The sequence below is a fragment of the Amphibalanus amphitrite genome, unplaced genomic scaffold (assembly GCF_019059575.1).
Source record: "Amphibalanus amphitrite isolate SeventyFive unplaced genomic scaffold, NRLGWU_Aamphi_draft 000661F_arrow, whole genome shotgun sequence".
In the NCBI taxonomy this organism is placed as follows: Eukaryota; Metazoa; Arthropoda; class Thecostraca; order Balanomorpha; family Balanidae; genus Amphibalanus; species Amphibalanus amphitrite.
The window spans coordinates 253,220-278,562 of NW_024882155.1; the positions used below are offsets into that span (position 1 = coordinate 253,220).

Sequence of the window (25,343 nt, forward strand, 5' to 3'; positions counted from 1 at the left end):
CATTAGGGAGCCACGGCGTTCAAGCTATTTTGTGGCGGTTCAGGTGATCCACTTAGAAGTCATATTTTGATGTTTTTAGAAAAGTCTGATGAATCCTTTTATATTTTCAGAAAAGAACCCTTAATGCTGTTGTTGATAAACCCAACTTCGCTATTTTTGCCAATAGTAATAAGACAGGAAATAATCTGTTGGTGGGTCTTCACGCTAAATCTACCACCCCCAACTACGTCATCATCGTTCCTAAGCATGCTGTACTTGGTCATAACTTCGTTGCCCAGCACTAGTTAGCCTTGATTTCCACCAATCAGAGTGCAGAGCTGTCTGCCGAGAGACAGCAGTACTCGATATTAGTGGTGGGCCAAATACTTGTTTTCTAAGATGTTTTTCTTTACAGCCTTTTATATCTTACTTTTGTTTATATTATATATCGCTTTATATTTTGTTTTTGTAAGGAATATCTGCATATGTTGTGATTTATATAGCTTGATTTAGCTAATATGGCAAAGTGTTTACGAAGGGGTGCAGGGAGATATGGCAGCAGATATGGTGCTTGCAAGTAGTCTTTGTACGCATGAAATAGTACCCTTTTTTCGAGCCGAAAATAACCTATTTATTGCAATTTATTGATGTATCATGCCTGAATTCAGAAAAAGTGCTCCTCGTAGCATTGAATACAGTCACTTGTGTAGTTGCAAAAGGTCACTGGCCAGTTTTGTGATATCTCTAGGCCAGCTAGGGAAATGTCTAAATGCTATGTAAACAGGGTTAATGATGTGTGTAAAAGTGAGTTTTTATGTTGTTTATTTGGAGGAAATGGTTGGAATAAATTAAGTTATTTTTATTTCTGTTGGTTGGAGTTTTTATTCAAAAGATTTCGGTCTATACCATTGATATTTATTGAAAATACCTTCGCTTGAATAAATTGCATATATTTGGCAACTGAAGTGTTAGGTAAGCCTAAATGAAATGTAAAAAGGTAAGAGACACCCTGATTATCATTTGAGAAACGAAAATATATGAATTTTCCTTATAAGACTCGCTCAATATGCTACTCCGCGGTTTATGCCCCGAGGGTGTCCGAGGGTTCCCGTTAGTTTGTCGTTGGCGCTCGGCTCGCGCGCGAGCCGACGTCACCGCCTGTGACGTCGGCTCGCGAAATACGTCATACCCTGCACACAAAATAGCCGGCTGCCGAACAGCGCTCAGGTTTATATAGCCTTGGGCGGGGGCGTGAATATTGGTCATCAAATTCTCTACATTCTACACCATTCTACAATCTACACATTCTATAGATGGCCTTGGTGGAAGCGGTATAGTCATTACAGGTGGTCAGAAATATAAATGTTTTTGATAGACCAGAAATATTAAAAACATTTTTGTAAACCAAGCTTTGTTATCTTAGCTTCCAGCTGCCAGCTGGCCAATTTGCAGGTAGGTACCTACGCTACGCATGTATACGCCTTGAATCAGTTTGAGTTCTCATCTCAATCTCACTGACTTCGCTGCGTTCTCAAATTTGGGAGTGCTTTCATGCACTGGCGCTGTCAGTGTTCCTTATTATGGGAATGCCGCACCTAAAATTGGGAACAATTTCATAATGACCAATTTCTTAAGACAGCTATTGTCGGATAGGTTTGTGTGTTCATAATTCATATTGATTTTACCGATTGTAAAAATGAACCTTACTGGGGTATACAGAAGATAAAGTAATGCTGCACGGCTGGACCCGAATCCGGAGGACTTCTTCGACATACACACGGCCTGGGATACAAGTGGATATCTGCAGTGTTTTATTTAACTCCAAACGGACACCTATTGTAGATACAGTGAAATGCATTACCAGTCAAGGTCATAAATGACTAGAATCACTTGCCATGTTCTGTCATCTGTGCGGATACAGTGAACTAATTGATACTGGGCACACCTCCACTAAGGGCGCCAACGAGGGCCGGGCAGCGGAGCAGCACACATTCGGGCACACCAGCCTCTTCCCAGCACATGGCGTAGAGCGTCGCGGTGCACCGCTTGTCCGGGCACTACTGTTACACAGCGGAGGGGAGACGGCCGATTCGGTGCACGTACTGGAGCGAGGGGCCCCAGTGGCTCGCCCTCATCTGGTGCACCGAAACCGCGTCCTCTCTGTCCTCTCTGGGGATGGGGAACGGCAGCGTGCTCCCGAAGAGTGGCTTGGATAGTAACTCGAACCAGTTGTCGCGCTATATTGACGCGAGGCCGCATAATGAACCGGCCGAGTTATGCTCCAGTACGAGCACCGAATCTGCCGTCTCCCTTCCGCGGCGTGCCAGCAGTGCCCGGACAAGCGGTGCTCGCACAAGAGGCTGATGTGTTTGAGCACGTGCTGCTCCGCTGCCTGGCCCTCGCCGGCGTCCGCCAGCCTCGAACACACTGCCCCGCCGATTGTTGTGGCCCCGGAACTTCCGGCCCGGGCCTTGTTTCACGGCACGACGGTACCTATATACAGTGCGCTACGCTTATTGTGGTATTGGGTTTCCATTAAAACATCAACTAATTCGGACATGGGAGAGCGTCCAAGGTCCGCAACGCTCTGTCTGGTTAACATAGCTTTGGTCGGTAGATGTGCACACTGCACACGTGTTCTTTATGTAAAGGCTGCTTAATTTTGACGCAAATAGGCACCCATCTTTCGGCGCAAATCATGCAGAAATTTCAGCGCAAAATCACGTCTTGCGATGAGGGTCTCTTGGGCGTCCGGCGTAGTGTGTGGATGTTTTCCAGTCTGGTTTCGGCCGATGCGGCGCGTTCCTCGTTCCCAGCGGAGCCACGTTCGCTGAGTGCGAGGGTATATGGGCCTGTTCCAGCGCCTCCAGTAGAAATTCTTGACTGGAGGCTCTACCAGAGGTTTCACTGGAGGCGCTGGAACGCAATCTGGAGATTTCTGGAGGTTGGCATCACAGATACCAAAAGTATGACGATTGTTCTCTCTTTAAACGCTAAATTTGTTTTCAATTTTATTAAGAAAGATTAACAAAATTATAGCAATGTAATTTTTATTACATTCAAGCTGTAAAATAGTCAGTCAAAAGTCCTTTGCTTACATTCGTGATTGTCACATGCGCGCCATAATTGTAGACCAGAGCCTCCAGAGAAATTTGGACCTCCCAACTCTCTGGAGGCTACTGGAGGTTTCTGGAGCTTTGGCGAGAGCTTTCTGGAGCTTTCTGGAGGCGCTGGAACGCTCTCTGGAGGATTCTAGAGCTTTCTGGAGCTTTCTGGAGGTTTCTGGAGGCGCTGGAACAGGCCCTATGACTAGTGGGCAGTGGCTACTAGTCAGTCGTCAAAGACCTCCAGGAGCCGGTTGCTGCAAGGACGATAAGCATGGGTACTGCTGGCTGCAAGGACTATTTTCCCGCATTCAGATGCGGGAAAGGTGATTTCTTACCGTAATGGTTTACCGCAGCCCCAAGAGGCATTCTACTCCAGGATTTTTCCGGTTTCAATATGCGATGCAGTTAAACTGACTGGTTGTTAGTTGAATGGTTCCTGTGTTTAACCTTCTTATAGAATGGGACTGACATACCAAATATTTGTCAGCAGAGGTTTGTCTGCATTTGTTTGAGAATCTCTTGCACAAATATTATTTTTCACCTATATTCATATAGGCAAATATTTACAGATTGTCCTTCTCGTATAAGTATGTAAGACTTATAAATACATTTGAAATACTGTTTTCGGGCCTTCATGGTTTTAAACGCTCGAACATTTCCGTCGTTACCAATCTGTGTTCGCAATTATTTCGTCCACGCATATCCTTTTTTTTTAATCCACGCATAGGAAACATTACCTTTGATATAATCTCTCAAACTGGGATCAGGATGTCCTAGTCTCGATCCCCCTCCCGTACCCACCTCCATAGTTTCACGCTCTCGGAATTGTTATCTCTGGTAGCCGATAGGGGTGAGGATCTTTGGGTTACATTTGGTGAAGGGGTTAGGGAGTGTTGTGGGTTAAGGCCTAAGGGTCATGGTCACAGATATCCTGATGTGGATGGACGTAGACCCGCGATTACGAAGACTGCAGTGGTCGAATAATTGTGCTCGAATATTTGCGCACACGAAGATACTCAGTGCGAGCCGTCGGGTCCGCCCCCATCACGGCCTCCAGGCCACGTGGCGGGTGCGATAGATAGGGGCCGCCGGCCACCCCACCCCCATCACTGCCTCCAGGCCACGTGGCGGGTGCGATAGATAGGGGCCGCCCTCCACCCCACCCCCATCACGCCACCGAGTCGTGTCAGGCGGCCAGCGGCCGAGCGGCGCGGCTATCGGCCCCCACCGTGACCCAACACTCAGTATGTATGGCACAGCGCTGTCTCAGCTCCTCCCCATTACGCTGTGATCGCAGTCTGAAGTTCGGAGTTCGAGTCGGTCAGCGCCGGTTTGAGTGGGCTCGTCTGGAGACTGGCGGACTGGGCTCGCCGTGTGCCGACCAGACGCCCGATCCGCGCCGCCCAGTCACGTGGTCGCTGGCCCTGTACGGACCGTCCAGTCACGTGGTCGCTGGTACTTTACGGACCGCCCAGTCACGTGGTCGCTGGTACTTTACGGACCGCCCAGTCACGGTGTGACAGTCCATATTCCGCTCTGTGAGCCAACTTTTCCAACAGAGCGCGTCCGGTGTGCGCGTGGGCAGGGTGCAGCAGGGATTGTCTTGTGGTGGCAAGTGGTAGCTGCTATAATTGAGTGTGTGCGGTCTAAAGACTCAAGACCATTGGTTCTCAACATACTTTTTTTGCACTGGTATATTCTGAAAATATAGTTTATGAAGAATTGCATTTGCTTATTGATCCCCACTCATGGTTCACCGTTTGCCTGATTTAGTGGGAATTTCGCAAGACTGCGCTTACGGAATAAAAAGTGTCCCATAGACCCATAGAAAGCATTGGACATGCTCTGTGGGACTTTGCTCCATTGGCGGCATGGAAATAAAAGAAAAACTGTTCGAGTGTCACAAGCTCCGACCCCCCTCCCCCCGTTCCCATTCTTTCTTTCTTTTGTTGAATAGGTGCTTCGGACCTTGCGGACCATTGCGCACCGTTTGTGTTGATCAACGATATACTTATATACGTAGCATGGTTAATATATTGTGAAGTCTAGTGTGTTGTGTTGTAGTATGTGAATGTTATAAACGATTTATGAGATTTGTTGCGGTAAGATATGAAAATAAGAGATGTAAGAGGTCTTCATAATCATTTCCTAATAAAACCGGTACCGTAAGTTGTAGTGCATTCTGCCTACAATATTGATGCAGAACGTTTCTTTCATTATCATATTTGTGGCAGTGCAAGAGGATATGCTCAATACTAAGTGGCACTCTGCAACGGGGACAGGTGGGCCGAGGCCGACGATCAAAAATGAATGAGTGAGTATGATAAGTATGGCCGATGCGAAGTCTAGCTAGCGTCTTTTCTTCTTTTCTGGAATGTCTAGTAGAAGATGACCAGCATCCGATCTTTGGTTTGATTCGATAAAGATGTGAGCCTGGTCCGTTGGTATTCCAATTGAGTTGCCAAAGATGATTGCAGCGAGATTTGATGGAAGTGCGAATAGAATCAATATCGAAGTGTGCTTGAGAAATGTGTGGAAGTTTCAAGGCTTTCTTGGCATAGTGATCAGCCATGGTGTTTCCCATTATGCCAGCATGACCAGGTATCCATAAAAACTGTACTTTGGTACCAATCTCCGAAAGGTGCTGGTGAATTTGGGCTATACTTATGTGTGTATGTTGTGAGGTGTTCAAATTCTGAAGGCTTTGAATAGCGGACTTCGAGTCGGAACAAATGCAAGCTCTCTGGACACGATATTGTTTGATCAGCTGGAGTGCGACTAAGATTGCATATAATTCAGCAGAATATATTGAAGTGTTATTGATGAGCCTCTTCCGCATCCTAATGAAATCTGGAGAGAAAATGCCTATACCGGTGAGGTCGTTAGCTTTCGACCCATCTGTGTATATGAAACGATATGTTGCATTTTCTGTCTGATATTTCAAAAACGTTTGTTGGACCTCTTCAGGCGAGAGAGACTTTTTGGATGTTGTGAAAAGCAAAGAAATAGCGAGATGATGGAATAACCATGGTGCGAACCCAAGACGAGGTAGTGGAAGAACAGCAGGCATGTTGTAACCCAATTCTTCTTCATATTTTCGAACTCTAGATGCTATCGTAAGGCCTGTTCGTTTTTCGCATCGTCCGAGATAATTAAAATGCAGTCGAGGGAGCACATCTAACCCCGCGTTCGATGTCTCCCGGACGGCAAAGATTCTATGCCGTCCGGGCCCGAAATGGCGTTCGATGTCGCACGGACGGCAAAGATTCTACGTAACGTCACGTAGAATCTTCGTCGTCCGCGCAGAATCTTTTGAGCGTACTACGGTGGGCAGAGAGGCAATGATGGCGCGTATTTCAAAAGCGGCGCAGCAGCTGTTTGCAGAAGTTGTTGACATTTGTGCGCGGTCTCTATGGAAACGTAAACTTGGGCCTTTTTCGAAACTGACGCACATTGTGTAAGTGGCGCACAAAATGGCCGGTCTCGTCGTCCACCTGTGTGCTTCATCGAACGCAAAATAGAATATTCTGCGTAGAATGTTCTTCGTCCGAGGAGACATCGAACGCGGCCTAACGTACCGGGACGGCTGGGACCACTTCTGCGCCTGCCATCTATCGGGCAGTGTTTGGAACTACAGCGGGCGCCGGCCGGCCGCGCCGCGCGGCGCCGTTACCGGGCTATGGAGGCGAATGAAGTGGTGTAGAACCAGACGAATTTTACGCTTGTAAAGCAAAAAACGAAAAATGTACACTCACCACAGTGTTCAGCAAAGTACTGGGAACAATATGGATATAATTTAAAGCTAGTACGATGCAAACTGTTGGTTCCCTAGAGCAGTATTTACATACTTGTAGGAGATAGGACTTTAACATTACGGGAGCTTCTAAACTGCGCTCGCAAAGTACTTGATTGTAAATATTTTCATTTAGAGGCAAAAATCTAAAAATGTACAGTCAGAGCGTTGTTCCCAATGCTTCTAGGTACACAATGAGCATAAATTTAGCTCGAAATGTCATCACACATTGGTTCCCAGTCCAGTTTAAAACGACACTTTGTGCCGCAGAGCCTATCTCTTCCAATGCAGGCCCATGTCGTCCCCTATCTCCGCGTGTGTCCACTAACACGAATGACGTCACGCATGTGGGCGGAGCTATGGGCGGAGCCTAACGCACGCGGCAGTCCAAGCCGCCATATTTGAATTTATATTTTAATAGAATCTTGCCGATATTTTGGGTGAAGTCAATTTATATGGATAGCTTGGTGACAGTTTAGCTATACGAATAATAATTTATTATGGATGTGCATATATTCAGCTTGGAATTGCAATTAAAGTTCCGCACCGCATAGATTCGAACTCGGGACCTTTGGAATACTACGCGGGCACGCTAACCACTACACTACCGCGACCGCGCGGCGGCCGGCGGCAGGGAGGCTGCGGAGACATGGGGGGACATTTTACGCTTTTGTGAAAAAAGCAAAAGATTTAGCGAAAAACACGTTAAAAATAACTTGCAGAAAATTGTCTGCTCTTTCAGATAAGATACTTAGGTTTGATATATCTTGTGCAGACTTCATTCTACAGTGCTTCGAAAATCGCTCATTTACATGGGGATTGAACGGGGCTTCGAGACTTGACTCCAAATGACGTCACGAGCTGACGTCACGAAAAGGTAGAATCGCCGGACGACCCTACCTGGTATATAGGGCCTTGTTCCAATGGATGGCGGCTGGGTGGCGGTTGTAGTGGTGGACAAGACAATTCTTGAGTGAAATGAAATCATTTGCTTTCAAAGAAGAATTTTGAAGAACTTGTAATAATTGACAAATGATCGTTAATTACAGTGTATAATTTCAAGTTCATGGCAAATGAAAATATTTTAAACAATGCTAGTGAACCCCAGTACCGCCGCGCGAGAAAGCAAGTACTCGACGCACGGTCTGCCCGCCACTTCTGAAAATGGTCCGCGGCCGGCCGGCCGCGTCCCGACACGAAGCTGCGAATGCTGCATGCTCCGGAAACTGTTTAATCTTCGCATAATATCGTAAGGTAAGGTCGATGCGTCTAATGTGTAAGGGAAGTATGTTTGCTTCTACTTGAAGAGAATGTATTGGAGAGGTTTTAAGGGCGCCTAATGCCAGCCTAAGAAAATTATTTTGCACAACCTCTAGCTTTTGCAGAGCTGCATGGCTACCGCCAGCGTACATCGCACAACCATATTCTATCACTGGAAGAACAAGTGCTTTGTAAAGACGCAGTAAAGTAAGTCGATCTGCGCCAGCTGGTGTACTAAGCAGACACCGGAATAAATTAAGTCTTCTTTGGCACTTTGTTCGTATGTGTTTTATGTGTTTGTGCATATTCAACCGTGGGTCAAGGACGACTCCTAAGAACTTAAAGTGAGGTACCAGTGGAATATCTTTGTTTTTCAAAGTTGGAAGGCGTGAAGGTCGAAGAGAAACATGCTTCGAAAAGATCATCAATGCAGATTTCTCTGGAGAAAATTCTAATCCGTATCTATCAGACCATCTTTCAAGATTTTCGAGTGCAGCTTGTAATCTTTGAATGCCTACGTCATAATCGGGTGTAGTGCACCATATGGCACTATCATCCGCAAATAAAGAAAACTTAACTCCAGAAGGAATATCATGGAATAAGTCATCAATCATAATGTTAAAAAGCAGAGGAGAAAGACAGCTGCCCTGCGGAAGACCGTTTTCAGTTTCAAAGAAGTCGGAAAAAATCGAACGACGCCTAACTCGAAAACGTCTGGAACCAGTGAGGAAATTGAGTAAGTAATAGCCCAGATTTCCTTTAATTCCAAGTTTCTTGAGTTTCCAAATCAAGGCTGGTTTGTAGACCATATCGTATGCACTTTTAATGTCTAGGAATATTGCTGTAGTGTGTTGTTTCTTTTTGTAACCTAGTCGAATATCGCTTTCAAGTCGAATTAATTGATCTACTGTACTATGATTGTTTCGGAAGCCACATTGAAATCTTGAAAGCATGTCCTGCTGCTCGAGAATGAACGAGAGACGCTTAGAAACAATGCGCTCCAAAAGTTTTCCTAAGCAGCTTGTCATGGCTATAGGTCGGTAACTGGTAGGATTGTGTGTCGCTTTCCCTGGTTTTAATAACGCTGCTACTGTACTTGTCTTCCATTCTTCAGGAAATAAATGATTGGCAAAAAGTGAATTGAACGTTTTGAGAACCAAAAGTCTCGAACGCTCTGAAAGATTGCGAAAGAAGGCGTAATGTAATTTGTCCGGGTCGACTGAGGTGTTCCCGGAGGCACTTATGGCATTGTTGAGTTCTTGGAGAGTGAAAGGAACATTATAACTTTCGTCATTGTTAGAATGAAAAGATGCATGATCAACCTGAAAACGTCGACGTGCTGCAGCCACAAAATCTGGAGAGTATCTTGCGTCGGAGCTAGTGTGTGAAATTTGTGATGCTAATGAATTGACAACTTCCTTTGGTTCACTAACTACACGACCCGTTGGAAGACGGAGAACTGGGAAAGTTGCACTTGTCTGCTTCCCAGTCATTCTACGGATCAAGTCCCATATCTTACTGAGTGGTGTACTACAAGTGAACGAAGAAAGAAAATGTTGCCATGACTCACGCTTAGCGATCTTGATAATACGCTTGGCGTTTGCGCGCTCCTGATTTCGTGAGATTAAGGCCTGGTCCGTTCGGAGTCTTAAATATGTACGAAAGGCTCGCTTTCGCTTAGCGATGGCCTGCTGCACAACCGGTGACCACCATGGTACTGCTTTGCCTTTTTTACAAGCTTTTGTCATTGGAATGCTCTGTTTGGCTGCTGAAATAATTGTTTCTGTAATGTGAGATATTCCGTCTTCTGGATTTGCAGAACGATCCTGCATTTGAGCCTCACAAAGTTGGGTGAACTTCACCCAGTCGGCTTTGTTAAGGTTCCAACGGGGAACAAATGATGGTATTCCGGTAACTGAAAAACTAAATTTAAGAGAAATCGGGTAATGATCACTGTCATGGATGTCACTATCAACGCTCCAAAGAAACCAAGGGGCGAGACACGGAGAACAGAGTGATAAGTCAATGGCTGACTCTGTGTTGTGAGATAAATTAAAATGTGTCGGCTGGTTAAGATTAAGGGTAACTAGCCTATGGACGTCAATAAAGTCTTCGATTATTTTCCCTCTACCGTCTAACAACTGTTCATCCCACCAAGCTGGGCTGTGGGCATTAAAATCACCCATAAGAAGAAATGGATGTCGGAATTGCTGAACGAGATGGTTGAGCTGTCGAAGAAGTTCGGAATTATCGAAATCCGGAGGAATATAAATACTACATACATCTATGTCTCTACCGTTGATGTACATGGTACATGCAACGGCTTGTAGATCTGTGTGTATATCGAGTTCGCTATGTGTATAATCATTCTGTACGTATAGCGCCACACCACCGTGGCGGCGCTGTCCGTAAAGCTCATCGTGCCTATATAAAGTGTAGTTTGATAAATTGAAATTGTACTGATCAGTTGGTAAAAACCAAGTTTCCTGGAGAGCAATGAGTACCGGTGTTAAGACAGAGAAAAAGTTTTTTAGTTCGGCCCACTTAGAAAGCAGGCCTCGACAGTTCCATTGTAGCATGGTGTGCGTATTCATGGTTGTCGACGAGAGGAGTTTCCACGGCTGGGCGAGGCCCAGCTCGACGCGCGGTTCCTACCCATCGAGACGCGAATCGGCGGACGTGGTTGGCGATCCCCTGTGCGAGGAGAGGAGGCCTGGGGATGGGCACCGCTGCGCCCCTGTACTCTGGTCCAGTCAGTAGTACGGCTTGTTCCTGGGGTCGGTTTCGTTTTCTGGGCGATCTCGGGAGAGACAGCTGGCTGAGAGTCAGGCGAGGGCACTGGCTCATCGATCTCGATAGCCTCAGTGGTTTGGGTCGTGCTTGTGGATGCGGCCGGTTTGGGAGCGAGAGGCTTGAGAAGCTCCAGGGGAGGGAGCGCGGCGATCGGCTCGGTCTGAGTACTGCATGAGACAGTTTGAGTGCTGGCGGCTTTTGCATAGGATTTGCCCGGAGTCGGAGTGGCGTTCTCTGCTTCTACCCGGCGTCGTGCGTCGGGATAGGAACAGGCGGTTTTGGCTTTCACTTCACAGATGCGTTTTTCCTTCTGCCAGACAGGGCACTGTGAGGACGAAACAGAGTGATCTGTGCTGTCACAGCTAAGGCATTTGACTGGAGTGGAGCATGCTGAGCCCTCGTGTGGGGCTTCTCCACACTTCTGGCATCTGGCGGACTGGCGGCAAGTAGAACTACCATGACCGAAACGCTGACACTTAAAGCAGCGGAGGGGGTTGGGAATGAACACTCGGACGTCCTTCCTAACCCAGCCGATCGTGATCTTTTCAGGCAGAGTCGTCGTGTCAAAGGTGAGAACTAGCAGACTAGTGTCTCGCCGTTGCCCATCGCGGAAGGTGGTCAGGCGGCGGATGTGTTTTACACCATCACCCCTCAGCTCAGACAGAATCTCATCCTCAGACATATGACGGAGTTCCGGAGCAAAAATCGTGCCCTTGGAAGAGTTTCGGCTTTGGTGGAGCGAGACTGTCACCTTCTTGCCGCAGAAAGTCGTGGTCTTCAGAAGCGGTTTGGTTTCTTTTCGGGAGTTTGTTTTTACGATCAGAGTGCCGTTTGCCGGAGCCTCGATAGCTAGATCCATGGAACCAGTGATAGCAGCGATCTGCTTCCTAGGCCAAAAAACGTTCATCTTCCGGAAAGAAACGTCGTCGTCGCAGGGCTTGATAACCAGAAAAGAACCGTGGAGAGGCAAGTAAGGCTCGAGCAGAGCGCGATCAACCGAATCACAGGCAGGTGCGTTGTCTAAGTTCGTGCGCGGGTCAGAGCTCCGGGAGTGGTCGGTGGACGGGCGAGGGTCATGGCTCCGGGCGAGGTCGGTAGACGAGCGAGGGTCAGAGTGCCGGGCGGGGTCAGAGGTCGAGCGAAGGTCAGAGGCGTGGTCAGTGGACGAGCGAGGGTCGGTACCGGGTAGATCAGTCGAGGGGCGGGCAGAGGAGGGAGGGGTGACGATTGGGCGGGAGTCGGTATCCATGGAGGCGGGAGTGACGTCAGGAGCAGGAGTAGAGGTTGGAGGGGAGTCAGAGTCGGAGTCGGTATAGGAGTCAGAAAGCGGGCGCTGACGGCGCCGCTTCCCCATGATGGGGCAAACGGAATGCGGGTGTAAGCAGTGAGGGTTCAGGGAGTGGGACAGTAGGGAAAAACTGGATCAAAGTGGGTGGGTAAGTGGGTGTAGGAAGAGCTCTCAAACAAACCCGTGAAATGCTAACTGCCGGAGCAAGTCAACGATCACCTTAGCCTGTGCCCCGTTCCCATATACACACGCGTATTTCAATGAGCCACCGCGGCCCTGTCTTACACATGTCTTTCTGTTCTAGGTCTGGCTGAATTGGTGACGACGTAACACAACTGGCACAATGTTCATGGTGAGTACGTTCGCAGCGTCGCCCGAGTCCGAGCCGAGTAACTGGGTCGGTTTTCGGCGGGTGCGTTTCCCCGGGTTAGTGAGTCGGCTTTGACTAACAGCGGGGGGTGCAACTGTGAATGTTGGTGGGTGTGTGGGCGTGCCGGTCTCGCATCAGTACGCGTCAACTAACCCGCTTTGGGCGCGCCACCCCTTTGTACGTGTCATTCTCTGTGGTAAAGTCGTGCGATTACTCAAACTAGATTACTCAGCGATTAGGCAGACCCAGGTCGGGGTATTTGGTGGGAACCGCTGATATTTGTGGTGGCATCACTAAGGTCCAGTCTACAATGTCCATAGTTTGTAAGCTCCGCACCGGCCCTGTGAAGCGGCGTCTGGCTCCCTCCCTCGGACCAGTAATGGACGGCCCCCTCGTGTTGCCCGCCTTACAGCTGCTGTTTCGTTTCTTTACGGCGTCGCGGGATGACAGCAGCCTACAGGTAAATCCCGTCACCGAATCGGATCGAGGTAGGGGCCGACCGAGGCCAGCCGAGTAGCTTGCACAGCGCTCACTGCAACTACTCACTGGACCACACTGGCTGCATGGATATAGCTTTGCACGATGATACTTCACTTGGTTCGGAAACATTGAGGTTCCAGCTTCTTCGCTTGCCGTATTATAGCTCAGAATTTATTATTTGATAGCTTTTTATGATCATTGGGAATGGGCATTTCTGATTCTTTTGTTGTAAGGAGAATCTTGTGATTTGATTCGCAAAGTTGGTATTCGACAGGGTGAAAGGTGACGAATGATATTCTTTTGCCTGAATATTTTAAACTTCGCGTAGATCGATTTCATCACTAGATAGCCGGTTATTTGTGGTGACGGGGCCTACCATCGGGTATGATTTCGACCGTTGGGGTTTTCCGTTTTTCTTTCTCGCATGATTGATGCTTATCAATTTGGTTATGAAGACATCATGTCGGGAGATAAAGATTTCAAGAGACGCCTTCCTTTATCATGTAGTTTGGTTTTCGTTTTGTAGTTTCGGTATTCTATAGTTGTGTTTTATATCATCTTTCTTTTATACCTTCGTTTCCTTTTTAGATTTTCTTTTTGGAAGTTTTCCCTGGGCATATCTGGCCAATATTGAGATTATATATCTGCTCGTCCCTGGTGCGCCGTAGTTTGGCAGATAGTGGCGCAGAGCTCTGTAGTTGACCACCCACTGCTTACTATGGTGGGTTACGGCGCCAGAGCCCTGTACTCTGCAGTTTGCCCTCGACTGCACACTGCACACGATGGGACACGATCTCCGCGGTGACGGGATCCGTGGTCACGCGGGCTTTACCGCGCTGCCCACTCAGCGGCTGGGCGGCAGATTATGTGTTATGCAATGTGCATTAATGCCTTGTGCGGGGGCATTGAGTACTCGAGTTAGGAAGAGTTGACAACTATCTACCAGAATTTTCTAGTTCCTAATTTTGCGAATGTTTTTTATTAGTCCCGACATAGGTACAGTCCACAGCAGAAGTAATGTGGGGTTTCAGTCATGGGTATGTTCTGCTTATGAAGCTTAGGAACGATTAGCCAGACTACAATGAAACTTTGAATGTAGCTAATATGTATCGTCACCCTTACAGCTGCAACTTTGCTATTGACATCTTCTTTTCGATCACTCCGCATTAAACAATCGCCAGTCAAAGCCAACCGTTGAGATTGGTAAAACCCTACATTACTTTAGCGGTAGGCTGTACATGCTCAGATGATCAGCGTTCAGCAGTGTCCCTGCCGTATTCTTAACCCCTGGCTCTTTGTCCCACTTTGTCCCAGCGACGCACGGCGTCTTCATTTGTTGTTTTTTATCATCATTTCTCATCATTTGTTTTTTACCTAATATTGTTTGCAAATATGTTTGATTTCAGACTTGTGTTCAAGTGTTCAGTTATGCACTTGATTTGTCTCGCACATCATCTACTCTTGCAACTTGCCACAGATAAGTGTTCTAGACTAGGGTGGCACTTAAAAATCAATTTTTGATTTTTAATGCGTGCGGGTGGTTTTCCGGTTCCATTCCCGTAAAAAATAAGGTAGACAAATTTTTATGGAAAAATATTGATGTTTAGAGGTCGCGAATCAAGGTCAGAGTTGAGATTTTGGTAACAAATTTCAATTTCATTAAAATCGCTTCTGACTTTGCCATTAAGCTATAATCGGATGATAATAAGGCATTTCTTAGTCATTTTCATATTGTTTATTGATATTCCACGCAGTTTCGGTCACGCCGGAACGCTGGTCTATGTACTCCAGTACTCCAGTTCCTCCTCTTTTGTAGATTATTGGCGCCTCATTGGAGGGAGGGGTATCATGGGCAGCGGGCACCCAGATCCCTTTGTGTGTAGCCTGGTTAGCAGTTGCAGTCGATCTTCGGGCGTCAGGTTAGCGTTTTCTGTGATCTTTCCAACAACATGGAGGAAGAACTGGCACTAATCTTTGTCTTTGATGAGAGCCAGACCTACATCAGCGCCATACCGCGCCTGGTGAAGTCATTCACCACCCGCAGCTCCCGGACTGCACGAGCGGTGGTTTGGTAGCTGCTGTCCTCCCAGTGGGCTTGGTCATTGATGATGAGCCCCGCGTCCAGGTCGTGGATCCTCAAAAGCTTTTTAAACGATGGTGTGAAGAAGCTAGCCAACGTCTTGGTCGCGAGAGTGGCGCTCATGGTGTCCATTAGGGACTTATAGGGCGGGTCCTCGTCCTCCCTCTCTTACAAGTCTCTTGCCTGCACCATGCCTTGATTGAGCCCGAGGGTCGGGGTCGAAAAGCTCCAGAGTCACCAGCCGATCACCCAAGTACTACAGGTGACGGCCGAAGACCGGGACTGTCGCCTTCGACAGCTCCTTGTCGGGGTAGGCGCAGAGCGAGTTCAGAGTTCACGAAGGTCAGGTCCAGAGCCGGCGCAGTAGCGGGAAGTAGAGTCCGAGACCAGGCGGCGGCGGCGGCGGCGTACGTGCAGACAACGAACAGCGCACAGCGTCTGATGACCTGGGCCTCTGCCGCCGTCAGCCGGAACCATTCCCTGAATAGGAAGACATCCACAGTGCGGATGGCCTTTGCCATCCACCTAACTCAGTGGAGTTCTCTGAGGCGGAGAAGAGGATGCCGTGCTTGAAACTCCGCCGAGAGCAATTACACAGATCTCCAGAAGTTTTCGGTAGTCTTCCCGGAGCTACGCGTAGTCGAGAAAGCGATGGAAGCTGACCAGCAGCTCGTTCCACTCCGGAACGTCGTCGAAGGCGAACGCCACCGGTGTGATCCTGTCAATGAAGTATTAACGCCCACCCGCCTTTGAACCTTTTGAACAGCTGGATGTAGAGGCCGCTCGAGATTCTAGGGCAGGTGGAGAAGGCCTTCTCTAGGACCAACTCTTACACGTGGTGCCGGCAGGCCAGCTAAAGAACGGCCAATCCACCTTCTGTTCGATGTGGGCTAAAGTACCGTTCACCAGCATGCTGCTCGCCGTCGTGGCGTCGAAGCAAAAGGCCGCAGATCCGCTTCTCCAGCTTCCAGTCCCCCAGCGCTGTGAACATGGCCTCTTATGCTTGGATGGACTGGAGTTTGGAAACGGCGAGGAGCTTGGCCACCCCGCCCCCCCCCCCCCCTCCCCAACACCAGGACCAAGAATCGGTCGACGCTCCTTCCCTTGCGGTTCAGGACTAGCTGTTCAGCCGGAGTCGTATCCTAAGTTCCGTGCCGCAGTTGATAACAGGTTCACGTGTTCTTCACACATTACGGTTGGGCAGTTTGGCCTGGTCGAGGCCAGTTCACTCGCCCGCATGCGCCTGGGAGTGTGAGTCGACGTTAAGGGTCTCTCATGGTCGCCATCGCCGAAGACATTTCCTTCGTGTGCGCGCCGCAACGGCCGGATAAGTCTGTTGCTGGCGCTGGCACTAGAGTCGGAAGAAGTGCCCACGGAAGAACTGCCCGAAAGCACAATGGACTGGTGCAGCTCAAGGCACACTCTCGCCTCTGCTTTCGCCCGCCGGTGATTGGTTGACTCCAACCTCTTCTTCACATTCTCTTTGACAGAAAAGGGGACATGTCTCAAGAACCGATAGAACCGTGGGGCTCGTCCTCCCTTTGGACCAGGAGAGACCGGTCACTCCTCACACTAATCACAGGGTATGACCTCCTCTGTGAGAAGGTACCGGTCGCAGGCCAAAACAGGCCTGGCATGGGTAAAACAGCCCAGGTCAGACCTGTCTTGGCCTGACCTGGACTGGCTACGATCGGCCGGAATTGTTGAGATAAGCAATTGTTATACAACTAAAGGCCAAAACACGTCGAAAATGACGCTTAATGACCGCATATGTTATTCCAAATAGGTTAAAAGTAGTTTCAAAAAAGTTGATTTTTTTCCCAAAACTGTCAACTTTGACCTCAATTCGCGACCCCTAAATATCAATATCTTTCCAAATCATTTTGCACACATTATTTTTTATGGGAATGGAACCAGAAAACCACCCGCACGCCTAAAAATCAGATGACATAAAATTCACCCTATTGCTAAGTGCCACCCTATTCTAGACGTAATGCTTATGTATTCGGTCCCTACTCTTTTTGCCTTCACTGGCTCTAAACAACGCAGGGGCCCCTATCGAGAGCTAACCGGGTTTTGTAAGCCTCTGGTAAACACGCTTATCAACATGTGCCGAGCGCTGTGGTATCAATCGCGCCACCGGAACTGAACCTTATCGCGCCTACTGAGTGCTGTGAGTACACGCTAGTTACATAGGCAGGTCAGCCAGCTGGGAGCTACTTTCTCACATGTTTTGGACCCTGCCTGGGAAGTGGCCACCTCACTCATAAGTCATAACGTTACGAATTGTTCTTGATTGTCCAGATGTTAGTAGTAAAGGGCATTTAGCTACTTAGTCTATTATACATGGCGAAGTTAAAATGGTCTTTTAGATGCTCGTGGCTCGAAACGGTCAAAATAATGTTGATGGAGGATGAGTAACCTATTTCATTTTGTTAACCCGCGCCGGGCCGGGGGGGTGTTTGAACACCCCCCCCCCCATGGTTTTTCGCAGATATCTCAAAAACAGCGGCTCCCGCCGTTTTTGGCACACCTGTTCTGTTCGTGCATCTTTTCCGCACATGTTGTAAAAATTTCAGACCCAGGTCATCTTAGGTCAGGTCACCAGGTCACGCCAAGTGACCTCACCTCAGAAAAAATAAGAATGCTCGTCATAGCCAAACCGACTGAACGATTGCCTTGAAACTTTCAGCGATTGATAAGAGCAACACTATCTATAAAATGTATATCTCGGAATTGTGATATCGGTGACCTAAGGTCAGGTCAATTTTGCGGCCTACTAGTCAATGGGAGAAAATTGAAAAGCGTCTGTTTTGCACGAACGCTTTTCTAGACACTCAAACATCGAGATGTAGGTAAAATTGACACACTGAACCAGAAAATGGCAACTGTGACCCCTCGTTATGTCCCCGAGGTCATCTCAAGTCACGAACAGAATCTAACAGTTTTTCGCTAATAACTTCTGATAGAGGCGTGCTAGAGCGCTGAAAACGCCGTAGCTGTGTTCGGCTCGGCATTGCGGATCGACTGATATGCAACATGACCTTTTCCGGTCAGGTCATGACCTTGACCTTAGGTCAAATTTTAAATTTGACCTTTCAAGGTCAAATTATAGTTCATTCGACGCGTCTCGACGAGAGTAACACGATGCTGGCAAAAGTAATGTCATGGCTCTTTTGAGTCAAAAGTTATTGCCGAAAAAACGGTTTACGTAAAAACGGCTATTTGAGTTTTTCCCCTCTGGAGGCTAAACCGTTGACCTGAGGTCAAATCTGAGAACATTACTCAGAAAGGTCTGTGAAAGGGCTATCGAATGCGATTTTCGGAGGCGCTGTAGCTCTATCGGTTCCTGAGATAGCCGTTGCCAGTTTCCAAAATGTTGAAATAGTCAACATTCTACCTTTGGTGACCTCTGGTGACCTGACCTTTGACCTGAACCAAAAAATGACCGAAGTGTTTTCGTCCTTATTTTGGACGTTCTTTCGATTGCCGCTTACCGCGTGTCGCTACGTGGCCCATGAGCCGAGTTAGAAGGGGGGTGTTCAGACACCCCCCCCCCCCGGCCCGGCGCGGAATCTCAGAGCACCGGCCCGGCGCGGGTTAAGAGCTTCAATAGAAAGCTGAAATATTACACGACTGTTCCGACCAGTTATGACCCATAAATTGTAATCCATCCAATGTGAGGCATATGCTTTTTTTTCAAAATAACATACCAGTGCATTCTGTGGTGCTTGTTAGCATGCAGCAAGCATCATTTCTGAAAAATGAGTATGATAGATACGACTCTGAGTGCGAAATCACTACCTCGTTTTAACGATAATGTTGAATGCAGAGACGAATGGCATAGTACGATATCGGTCAGGGATACGCAACACGAGAGATGGCATTGACAAACGAGATAACTGAAAAACCAGTTTCGCTTCGCAGTGATATGTGAAGGTCGGCTCTTTTGCATTGGACTTGGCTCTTTTCTTAGTCTGCAGTGCAAACCCATTCAGTAGGACACCTCTGCAGAGTGACTCAGGGTCGATCTGCAGGGGAGGTTTTGCAGGAAAGTTATGATTGATCGTCAGGATTTTTTATTGCCTTGCGAAGGCGAACCAGTCTGTAATGGCATTATAAGTTCCCGCACTGAGCTTGTAACTGCTGACATGATCTTAACGACTTTGGCTTCAAAACCTTGATGCATAGGTTTCTTTACATGAAGTGTCTTTTGGTCGATGGAATGCTCTTGCTCTAAAACGGCTATGAAACTATGTTTATTTAGTCTCTTTTCACACAAAATGCTTCCGGTGAGTTGTCATGACAAGCTTTCATATAAAATGTAACAAGTGGAGAAAGGTATATACACTGTGGAGAAAGGGACCATTTCATCTGACAGCTGAACCATCCCTTATCACTTTACTTTAAAATATTGGCAATAACGCTAAAACTGCTTTCTGCCTTAGTTAGTAGCCAATGAAAACGCATGCATTGAGTCTGGACACCGCTACATCATCCGCCAAACTGCTTGTCACTTAACCACATGTTTCGCTAACAGTCAGACACTACTAAATAGATTGCATGGAACCGCGCCCAACGTTCGTCTGCATTTGGTTCCCCCGTACTTTGATATTCGAAATGAGAGGTTTATCAAGCAAGATACAGAAATTCTCTTACGTGGTCTCGACCAAGAGTCTCGACATCCCCGCTGCACTCTTTATGGCCGGTGTGAATCTTGTCTCGCCAGCGAGCTTGCATGAAGGAATTATAGGTCCACATATGATCATTCACAGGGCAAGGAAAGGGCTTTGTAGAACTGGCTCGTATGTAGAAACCCGTCAACCCTGATATTGTATTGTGCTATCTTTAATGGTGCCGAAGATATGGTTGGAACTTGATTGCCCTTTTCTCTTAATTGCCCTGTTTACCCCAGATGCCCATGTTTTGTGGTCGGATGTGCGTGAGTCGTGACTCATGTCACATTAGCACGAGGTCTTCATCCGTGTTTTCTCTGTGTTTCAGGGGTGGAAGACTATGCTGGGAGTGGCCCTGGGCACCTGTGTGCTACACACCCTACACACGGTGACTCTCAACACGTTCAAAAGTGGCATAGTCACGTCCTCAATACCAGAATGGAAAATACTGCTGGTCGCAGAAGAGTAAGTGAGCTGACTCATTCCACTGTTTTAAATCCTGACAGCTTGTAGTGTCCAGATCGCTTGGGCTTCTTGCGACCGGTACCACCTCAGCACTTTCAGTGCGCCTTACGGTCGCCATTTGTCATTTAGAACATTTTGTTGATTGAGAGCACTCTGTTGTTTAATTGCGAAAAGATATTCACTCGTGATTCCGCCATTTATCGATGTTTTAGGCCTTGTGCATCGGAGACGGAGTAATGTTGTTTCCGCCAGCTGAGCATTGTCGCATGTTGCTTAACTTCCTGTATACGTCCACCTACATACATAGTGTGTACATTTACCCGCTGGTCCTCCGCTCTGTCAGGATGGTGGCCACGGTGAATGCGCTGATGGCGGTCGCCGTCGGCTGGTACACGGTCAACCGCACCGGGCACGACATCATCAACGCGCGCGCGCCGCTCATCTACGACTGGACGTGGCTGGTGCTGCTCTACTTCGTCTACGACATCTGGGCCATGTACCGCGTGCACGCGGCCAAACTCGAGTACCGCGGCTCGCTGCTGGAGCGCGTGCGCGACTTTGTGCGCGTCAAGCGACTGCTGATTGTTCACCACGTGGCGATCACGCTGCTCGGCGGCCCAGTGGCGCTGGTGAGTGTTGAGCTCGCAGACGGCGTGCGGTCGCCGCTGTTCTGGGTCGAACCGCGCATGGGGTAGTGCAACGGCTTAATCTCTGAGAATGCGTTTACATATGTTATCGATAATTTTATAAATATCTTATTAATCGTGCTGATTTCCTGGGCTACCGATATAAAGGCGAACTCGGGGTCACACACTTAAACTACGGAAGCCTCGTGCAACCTGTCGTGCCAGACTGAATTCATTTTCTGTACGGTGTATTAACGATTTGAACGGGCTTCCAGCAGAAATTGTGCATTCACCCTCAGTCAACGTCTTTAAGAACAGGCTGGATGCGCACTGGGAGTCGATCTGGTACTCCACTCCTGTAACAGACTGAGTACTAAGTGAAGTTATGGAAATCGGCGAGAACGGGCCCTACAGGACATCATGCCTCTTGCCCCGATAACACGAAGATGAAGATGAAGATGATAACAATCAGAATGACAAACGAGTCTCCCCCGGCTGACAGTGATATGGTCGATATCCTACTAACACATCTGCTGTGCCCTGTGTTTTGTTACAGCACCTCCGCGGTAGCAGGGGCGACTTTGTGATTGGCTGCTTCTTCCTTTTGGAGCTGAGCACACCATTCGTGGCGCTCAGAGCCACCCTGGCAGCGTTTGATGTGAGTTGTAACGCATGGTGTCCCCTGGCGAGACATTTAGTCAGAGCTACTACGAGAATGATCTCAGTTTTAAGAAAATGTTTCCGATAGCCAATGTACATATTACATAACTTACGTGCCAATGTTAGTGCTTACTTACGTGCCAATGTTAGTACGTAAGTACGTGGGTCAGATACATCTAACCACTTATTATCTCACTCGGATGAACTCAGAGTGCGGTGAGACACCGTCTTCGACAAAAGTGTTGTGTATTTTACCCAAAAGTATTATAGTATATTCATAAGTATTCACTTATTTTGCTCATGAGTATTCATAAGCTTACATGGTGACGAGTTGTAACTTGATTCTTTTCTTTTTATTTTTGTCTCTGTTAACATCAAAATTTTCCTTTTGTTTCAGAAAAAGACTACGCTTCTATACAAGGTGAACGGTGTTATGATGGTGGTCGCATTCTTCATCTGCCGCATTCTCATATTTCCGTTTATGTACGTCGCCTGTGCAAGAACGTACGAAGTATCAGTCATGCAGGTAAGTTATACCTCAACAATTCGTCGTTTTTCAATAGACATGCAACAAAAGAACGCAATGAGTTAGTTACTTTGGCTGACATTTTAACGCCAGATCTATGAGGTATTACTGCCACTGCAACTGTAGGTACAGTCCTCAGCAGACTGCGTGGTAGGTATTCTTTTTTTCGTTAATACCGATAATAACTCAAAGGCTATGCTATCAGTCGGTCGGAACTCACTACAGATAGATGCGCCATGCTCCACTCCTTCGATTAGGTCTATCACTAAACAGAGTATGCGCCCTGTGTGGCAACAAAATGCAAAAGTTTGTTTTGGGGGCAAATATAAACTTTTGGGTTTTGTTGCCAAAATGGATGGAAAATGAGTACGATGATTATGCCAATCTAAGGTGCGGAGTCTCGCGCGTCTTGCTGTTACGATTTCCGAATGACCGATTGCATGATATTCGCCTTATTCTCGGTTTTGTCGAAAAAAAAATACCTACCACGCAGTTTGCAGAGTCAGTTTGTACATACATTGACAGGAAAACTAACGCATGAAGTTCCATTGGGCATACCTGTGCTAATTTTGTACGGTCTGGAGCCGGAAGCCTTAAGTATTGTCAGTGTGAGCATTTTCTCATCAGAACTAATTATTTTGGTGCAATGATGTCCGGCTCGGGTGACGTTAGTGATTCCATGCTCGTCCTCCCTGGTTCTGATGACCTAATGACCCCTAAGACATCCGCACTTCACATTCACGATAAAATTCTCCTGTTTCACGTGATGAGCTCTGAACTTCGTAGCACACTTCGAGTAAAGTTTTCCTGCATTGTGGTCCTAACCTTCCTCAAGCTCCCGGCAGGAGTGAGGCGATTGACTTTGATGATGGTTCCTGGTCCACGGTTCACTAACCCCTACCCTCCGCCGCGGCAGGTGCTGGCCAAGATTCCGTGGTACTGTCACACGGGTAACGTGCTGATGCTGGCGCTGCAGCTGCACTGGTTCGCTCTGATGGCTCGCGGTGCCGTGCGGGTGCTGCGCTCCGGCGACGCCCGACAAGACATCAAGGAGGAGTAGTCGCCGCCTGCCTTCTGTGGCCGCTCACACTAGACCCATGTCACATCTCTGTCACTGCGTGCATCCCTCATACGTCTGGCCAGGGAACACGGGCTCGGATGATGAGCCGTGCAGCCGATCCGGCCGACACGGCTTGTGCATCTTCACAAGCTAGCTCCTTCAGTTCACAGTGATTTTTCACTTAAACATAGGATCTGTACCTGATGTAGATGACCATCCGTATGTTATTTCTGAGCTGAGACATCTAATTGCTACTTAATTTATAGGCTAACTATTTCAAAGCAAAAGTTGTAAAACATGCCTTATATTTTGTCCATCAGTAGGTACTAGTTGATTGCATCTACTTTGAAATTCAATTGCTTCACGTATCCAACATTGTATTGCTCGTTGTTGGAATCGTAACTGGATGAGTGATTATAAACTTTTGGAGCAAGATTTGGAGCGTAGGTATGCATCATGATAAATTGAAGAGGCATTCTTGCATGTTTGTTTCAGTGTCTCAACTAATTAACTTCTAAGCCATATCTGCTGGTAAGTTTTGAAGAAGCTGACACGAAAAGTTTCTATGGGGATATCCCCATGGTTTAGCAGTATTTTTACCGTAAATTTATAGATGCCTTCGGCTTATGTTCATATGTGCATGATATCACTATCGTCGATGCATCTTCTCTGCTGAACTATGAGAGATCTGTAGAATCACATCTTTACCATTCAACATGCGCAACATCACTACTTAAAAGGGAACAAATGTGTGCTTGTTGTGACAACGGACCCTTCCAAGTGTTGTATGCAGCCTCCGTTTCAATGTGCCCTCGAATACCATCGTGCAGAAAAGTGTCTTAATCGGACGTGTTGCAATGTCGCATCTCCCCTCGGGGGCAGGGTCCTTCCTGTGATAATTTTCGCTGAGAAATTGTCCGGTGGCCAACGGGGCTGTGTTATTGGTACGGCGCGGGATGTGTGTGTGCGTGAGTGTGCAGCTTTGACTTTCCACCGTCATGGCGAGCGGAGCCGGTGTAGCGGACAGCGCACAGGGCACGCACAGTAGGGCAAGCGTCGCCGGGGTCGGATAGGGGATAACCGTAGGGGACGTCTCTAATAGCGTTCTTTCCTGGTCATATTATGGGATGCTATCCGTAGCATAAAGTGGAAGTCTATTGCGTACTGAAATCGCGAGCGAGGATGTGCATTGATCCAAACAATTAATGCTCTGCTCTTTGCCGTGTGGCATCTGATTCCGCTTCAAGACTCCGCCAAAGTGGATTAAATCGGGTAGCGGAGCCGCTGAGTTGACTGTTCGCCGCTGCGTTCCGGCTGGTATCCGCGCTGCCCACTGCTTCCGTGTCGTACTCCGATCCGATTCGCCCGCGGTGGGATAGCTGCTGTCTATCGTCATCTAGTCTGTCGGCATAGTGTGCTGGGAAAGGTGCCTTTGTGCGCAGTGTGGGTGTCTTCGCTTAGCGAGCGTATTTAACTGTCTGCTGTTACGAACTTGTGATGCTCGTGTCAGCTGTTAGTGATTGATGTTTATTACTTATTGTGTGCTTATCTGGTCATTGAACGGCGAGTACTATTGGTAACGTATCGTGTGTGAATCGATCGATTGTTGTAGAGCTTAGGCTGTCTCACCTTTGCTTATATGTGCGCCATAATACATGTAGCGTGTTTTATTTCATACTATTTTTATGTTCGTTGGCGGATGCAATTTACAATTTGTTTTATTGCCCCATTTTTCATTTCATATAAAAAATGCTACTGCTTCTTGGATTATATTTCTTCTGTGATGAGATGGCGGCTAATACCCAATAGTGGTGCCTTACTTCGGTTTTTCGACCTAAATGGGGAGGGTCCGATTTGGATCCAAGGCGTTGGATCAAAGAAAGTATCGCAAGATCTGAGTATCCAAATCTGTGCAAGGCCTGAGCCTATAAGCTTTTAGGTCGACGTTGCAACTTCCAAGGTAACCAAGCACCGAGTTTCCTGCTGACCACTCATTGGTGAAAGTCAGTTTTTTAGAAAGCAGGTCGTACAAACACGTCGTATAAACTTCTCGCGCTAGACTAAATGACCACTAGTAGGCACTCGATGACCATTCATGGTATAAGATTCCGGACCAAGATGCGGATTGCAATACATCGTTTTGGTACGTTTCTAGGTTATGCGGGTTATGCGGGCGTGTC

General features: G+C 47.6%; 1 protein-coding gene across 7 annotated transcripts; it reads left to right on the forward strand.

The window, feature by feature from the left end:
* Positions 1-1,161: 1,161 nt before the first annotated feature.
* On the forward strand, positions 1,162-24,838 carry LOC122364201 (TLC domain-containing protein 3A-like). Of its 7 annotated transcripts, none has more exons than XM_043334353.1 (8): positions 1,215-1,431; positions 12,525-12,572; positions 13,003-13,050; positions 20,155-20,291; positions 20,635-20,920; positions 21,474-21,575; positions 21,975-22,103; positions 23,020-24,838. In XM_043334353.1, exons 2-8 carry the CDS (start codon positions 12,564-12,566, stop codon positions 23,161-23,163), a joined length of 855 nt encoding a protein of 284 aa, XP_043190288.1. In that variant the 5' UTR covers positions 1,215-1,431; positions 12,525-12,563; the 3' UTR covers positions 23,164-24,838. The 7 variants fall into 7 exon arrangements, with proteins under 7 accessions (XP_043190294.1, XP_043190288.1, XP_043190291.1 ...); XM_043334355.1 differs by lacking the exon at positions 1,215-1,431 and adding an exon at positions 7,800-8,133; XM_043334354.1 differs by lacking the exon at positions 1,215-1,431 and adding an exon at positions 8,428-8,875.
* Positions 24,839-25,343: the final 505 nt, after the last annotated feature.

Coding starts and splice junctions, on each gene's coding strand:
- LOC122364201 (XM_043334353.1), top strand. Junction 13,051..20,154: donor GGGATGACAGCAGCCTACAG/GTAAATCCCGTC, acceptor TCTGTGTTTCAG/GGGTGGAAGACTATGCTGGG. Junction 20,921..21,473: donor TCGGCGGCCCAGTGGCGCTG/GTGAGTGTTGAG, acceptor GTTTTGTTACAG/CACCTCCGCGGTAGCAGGGG.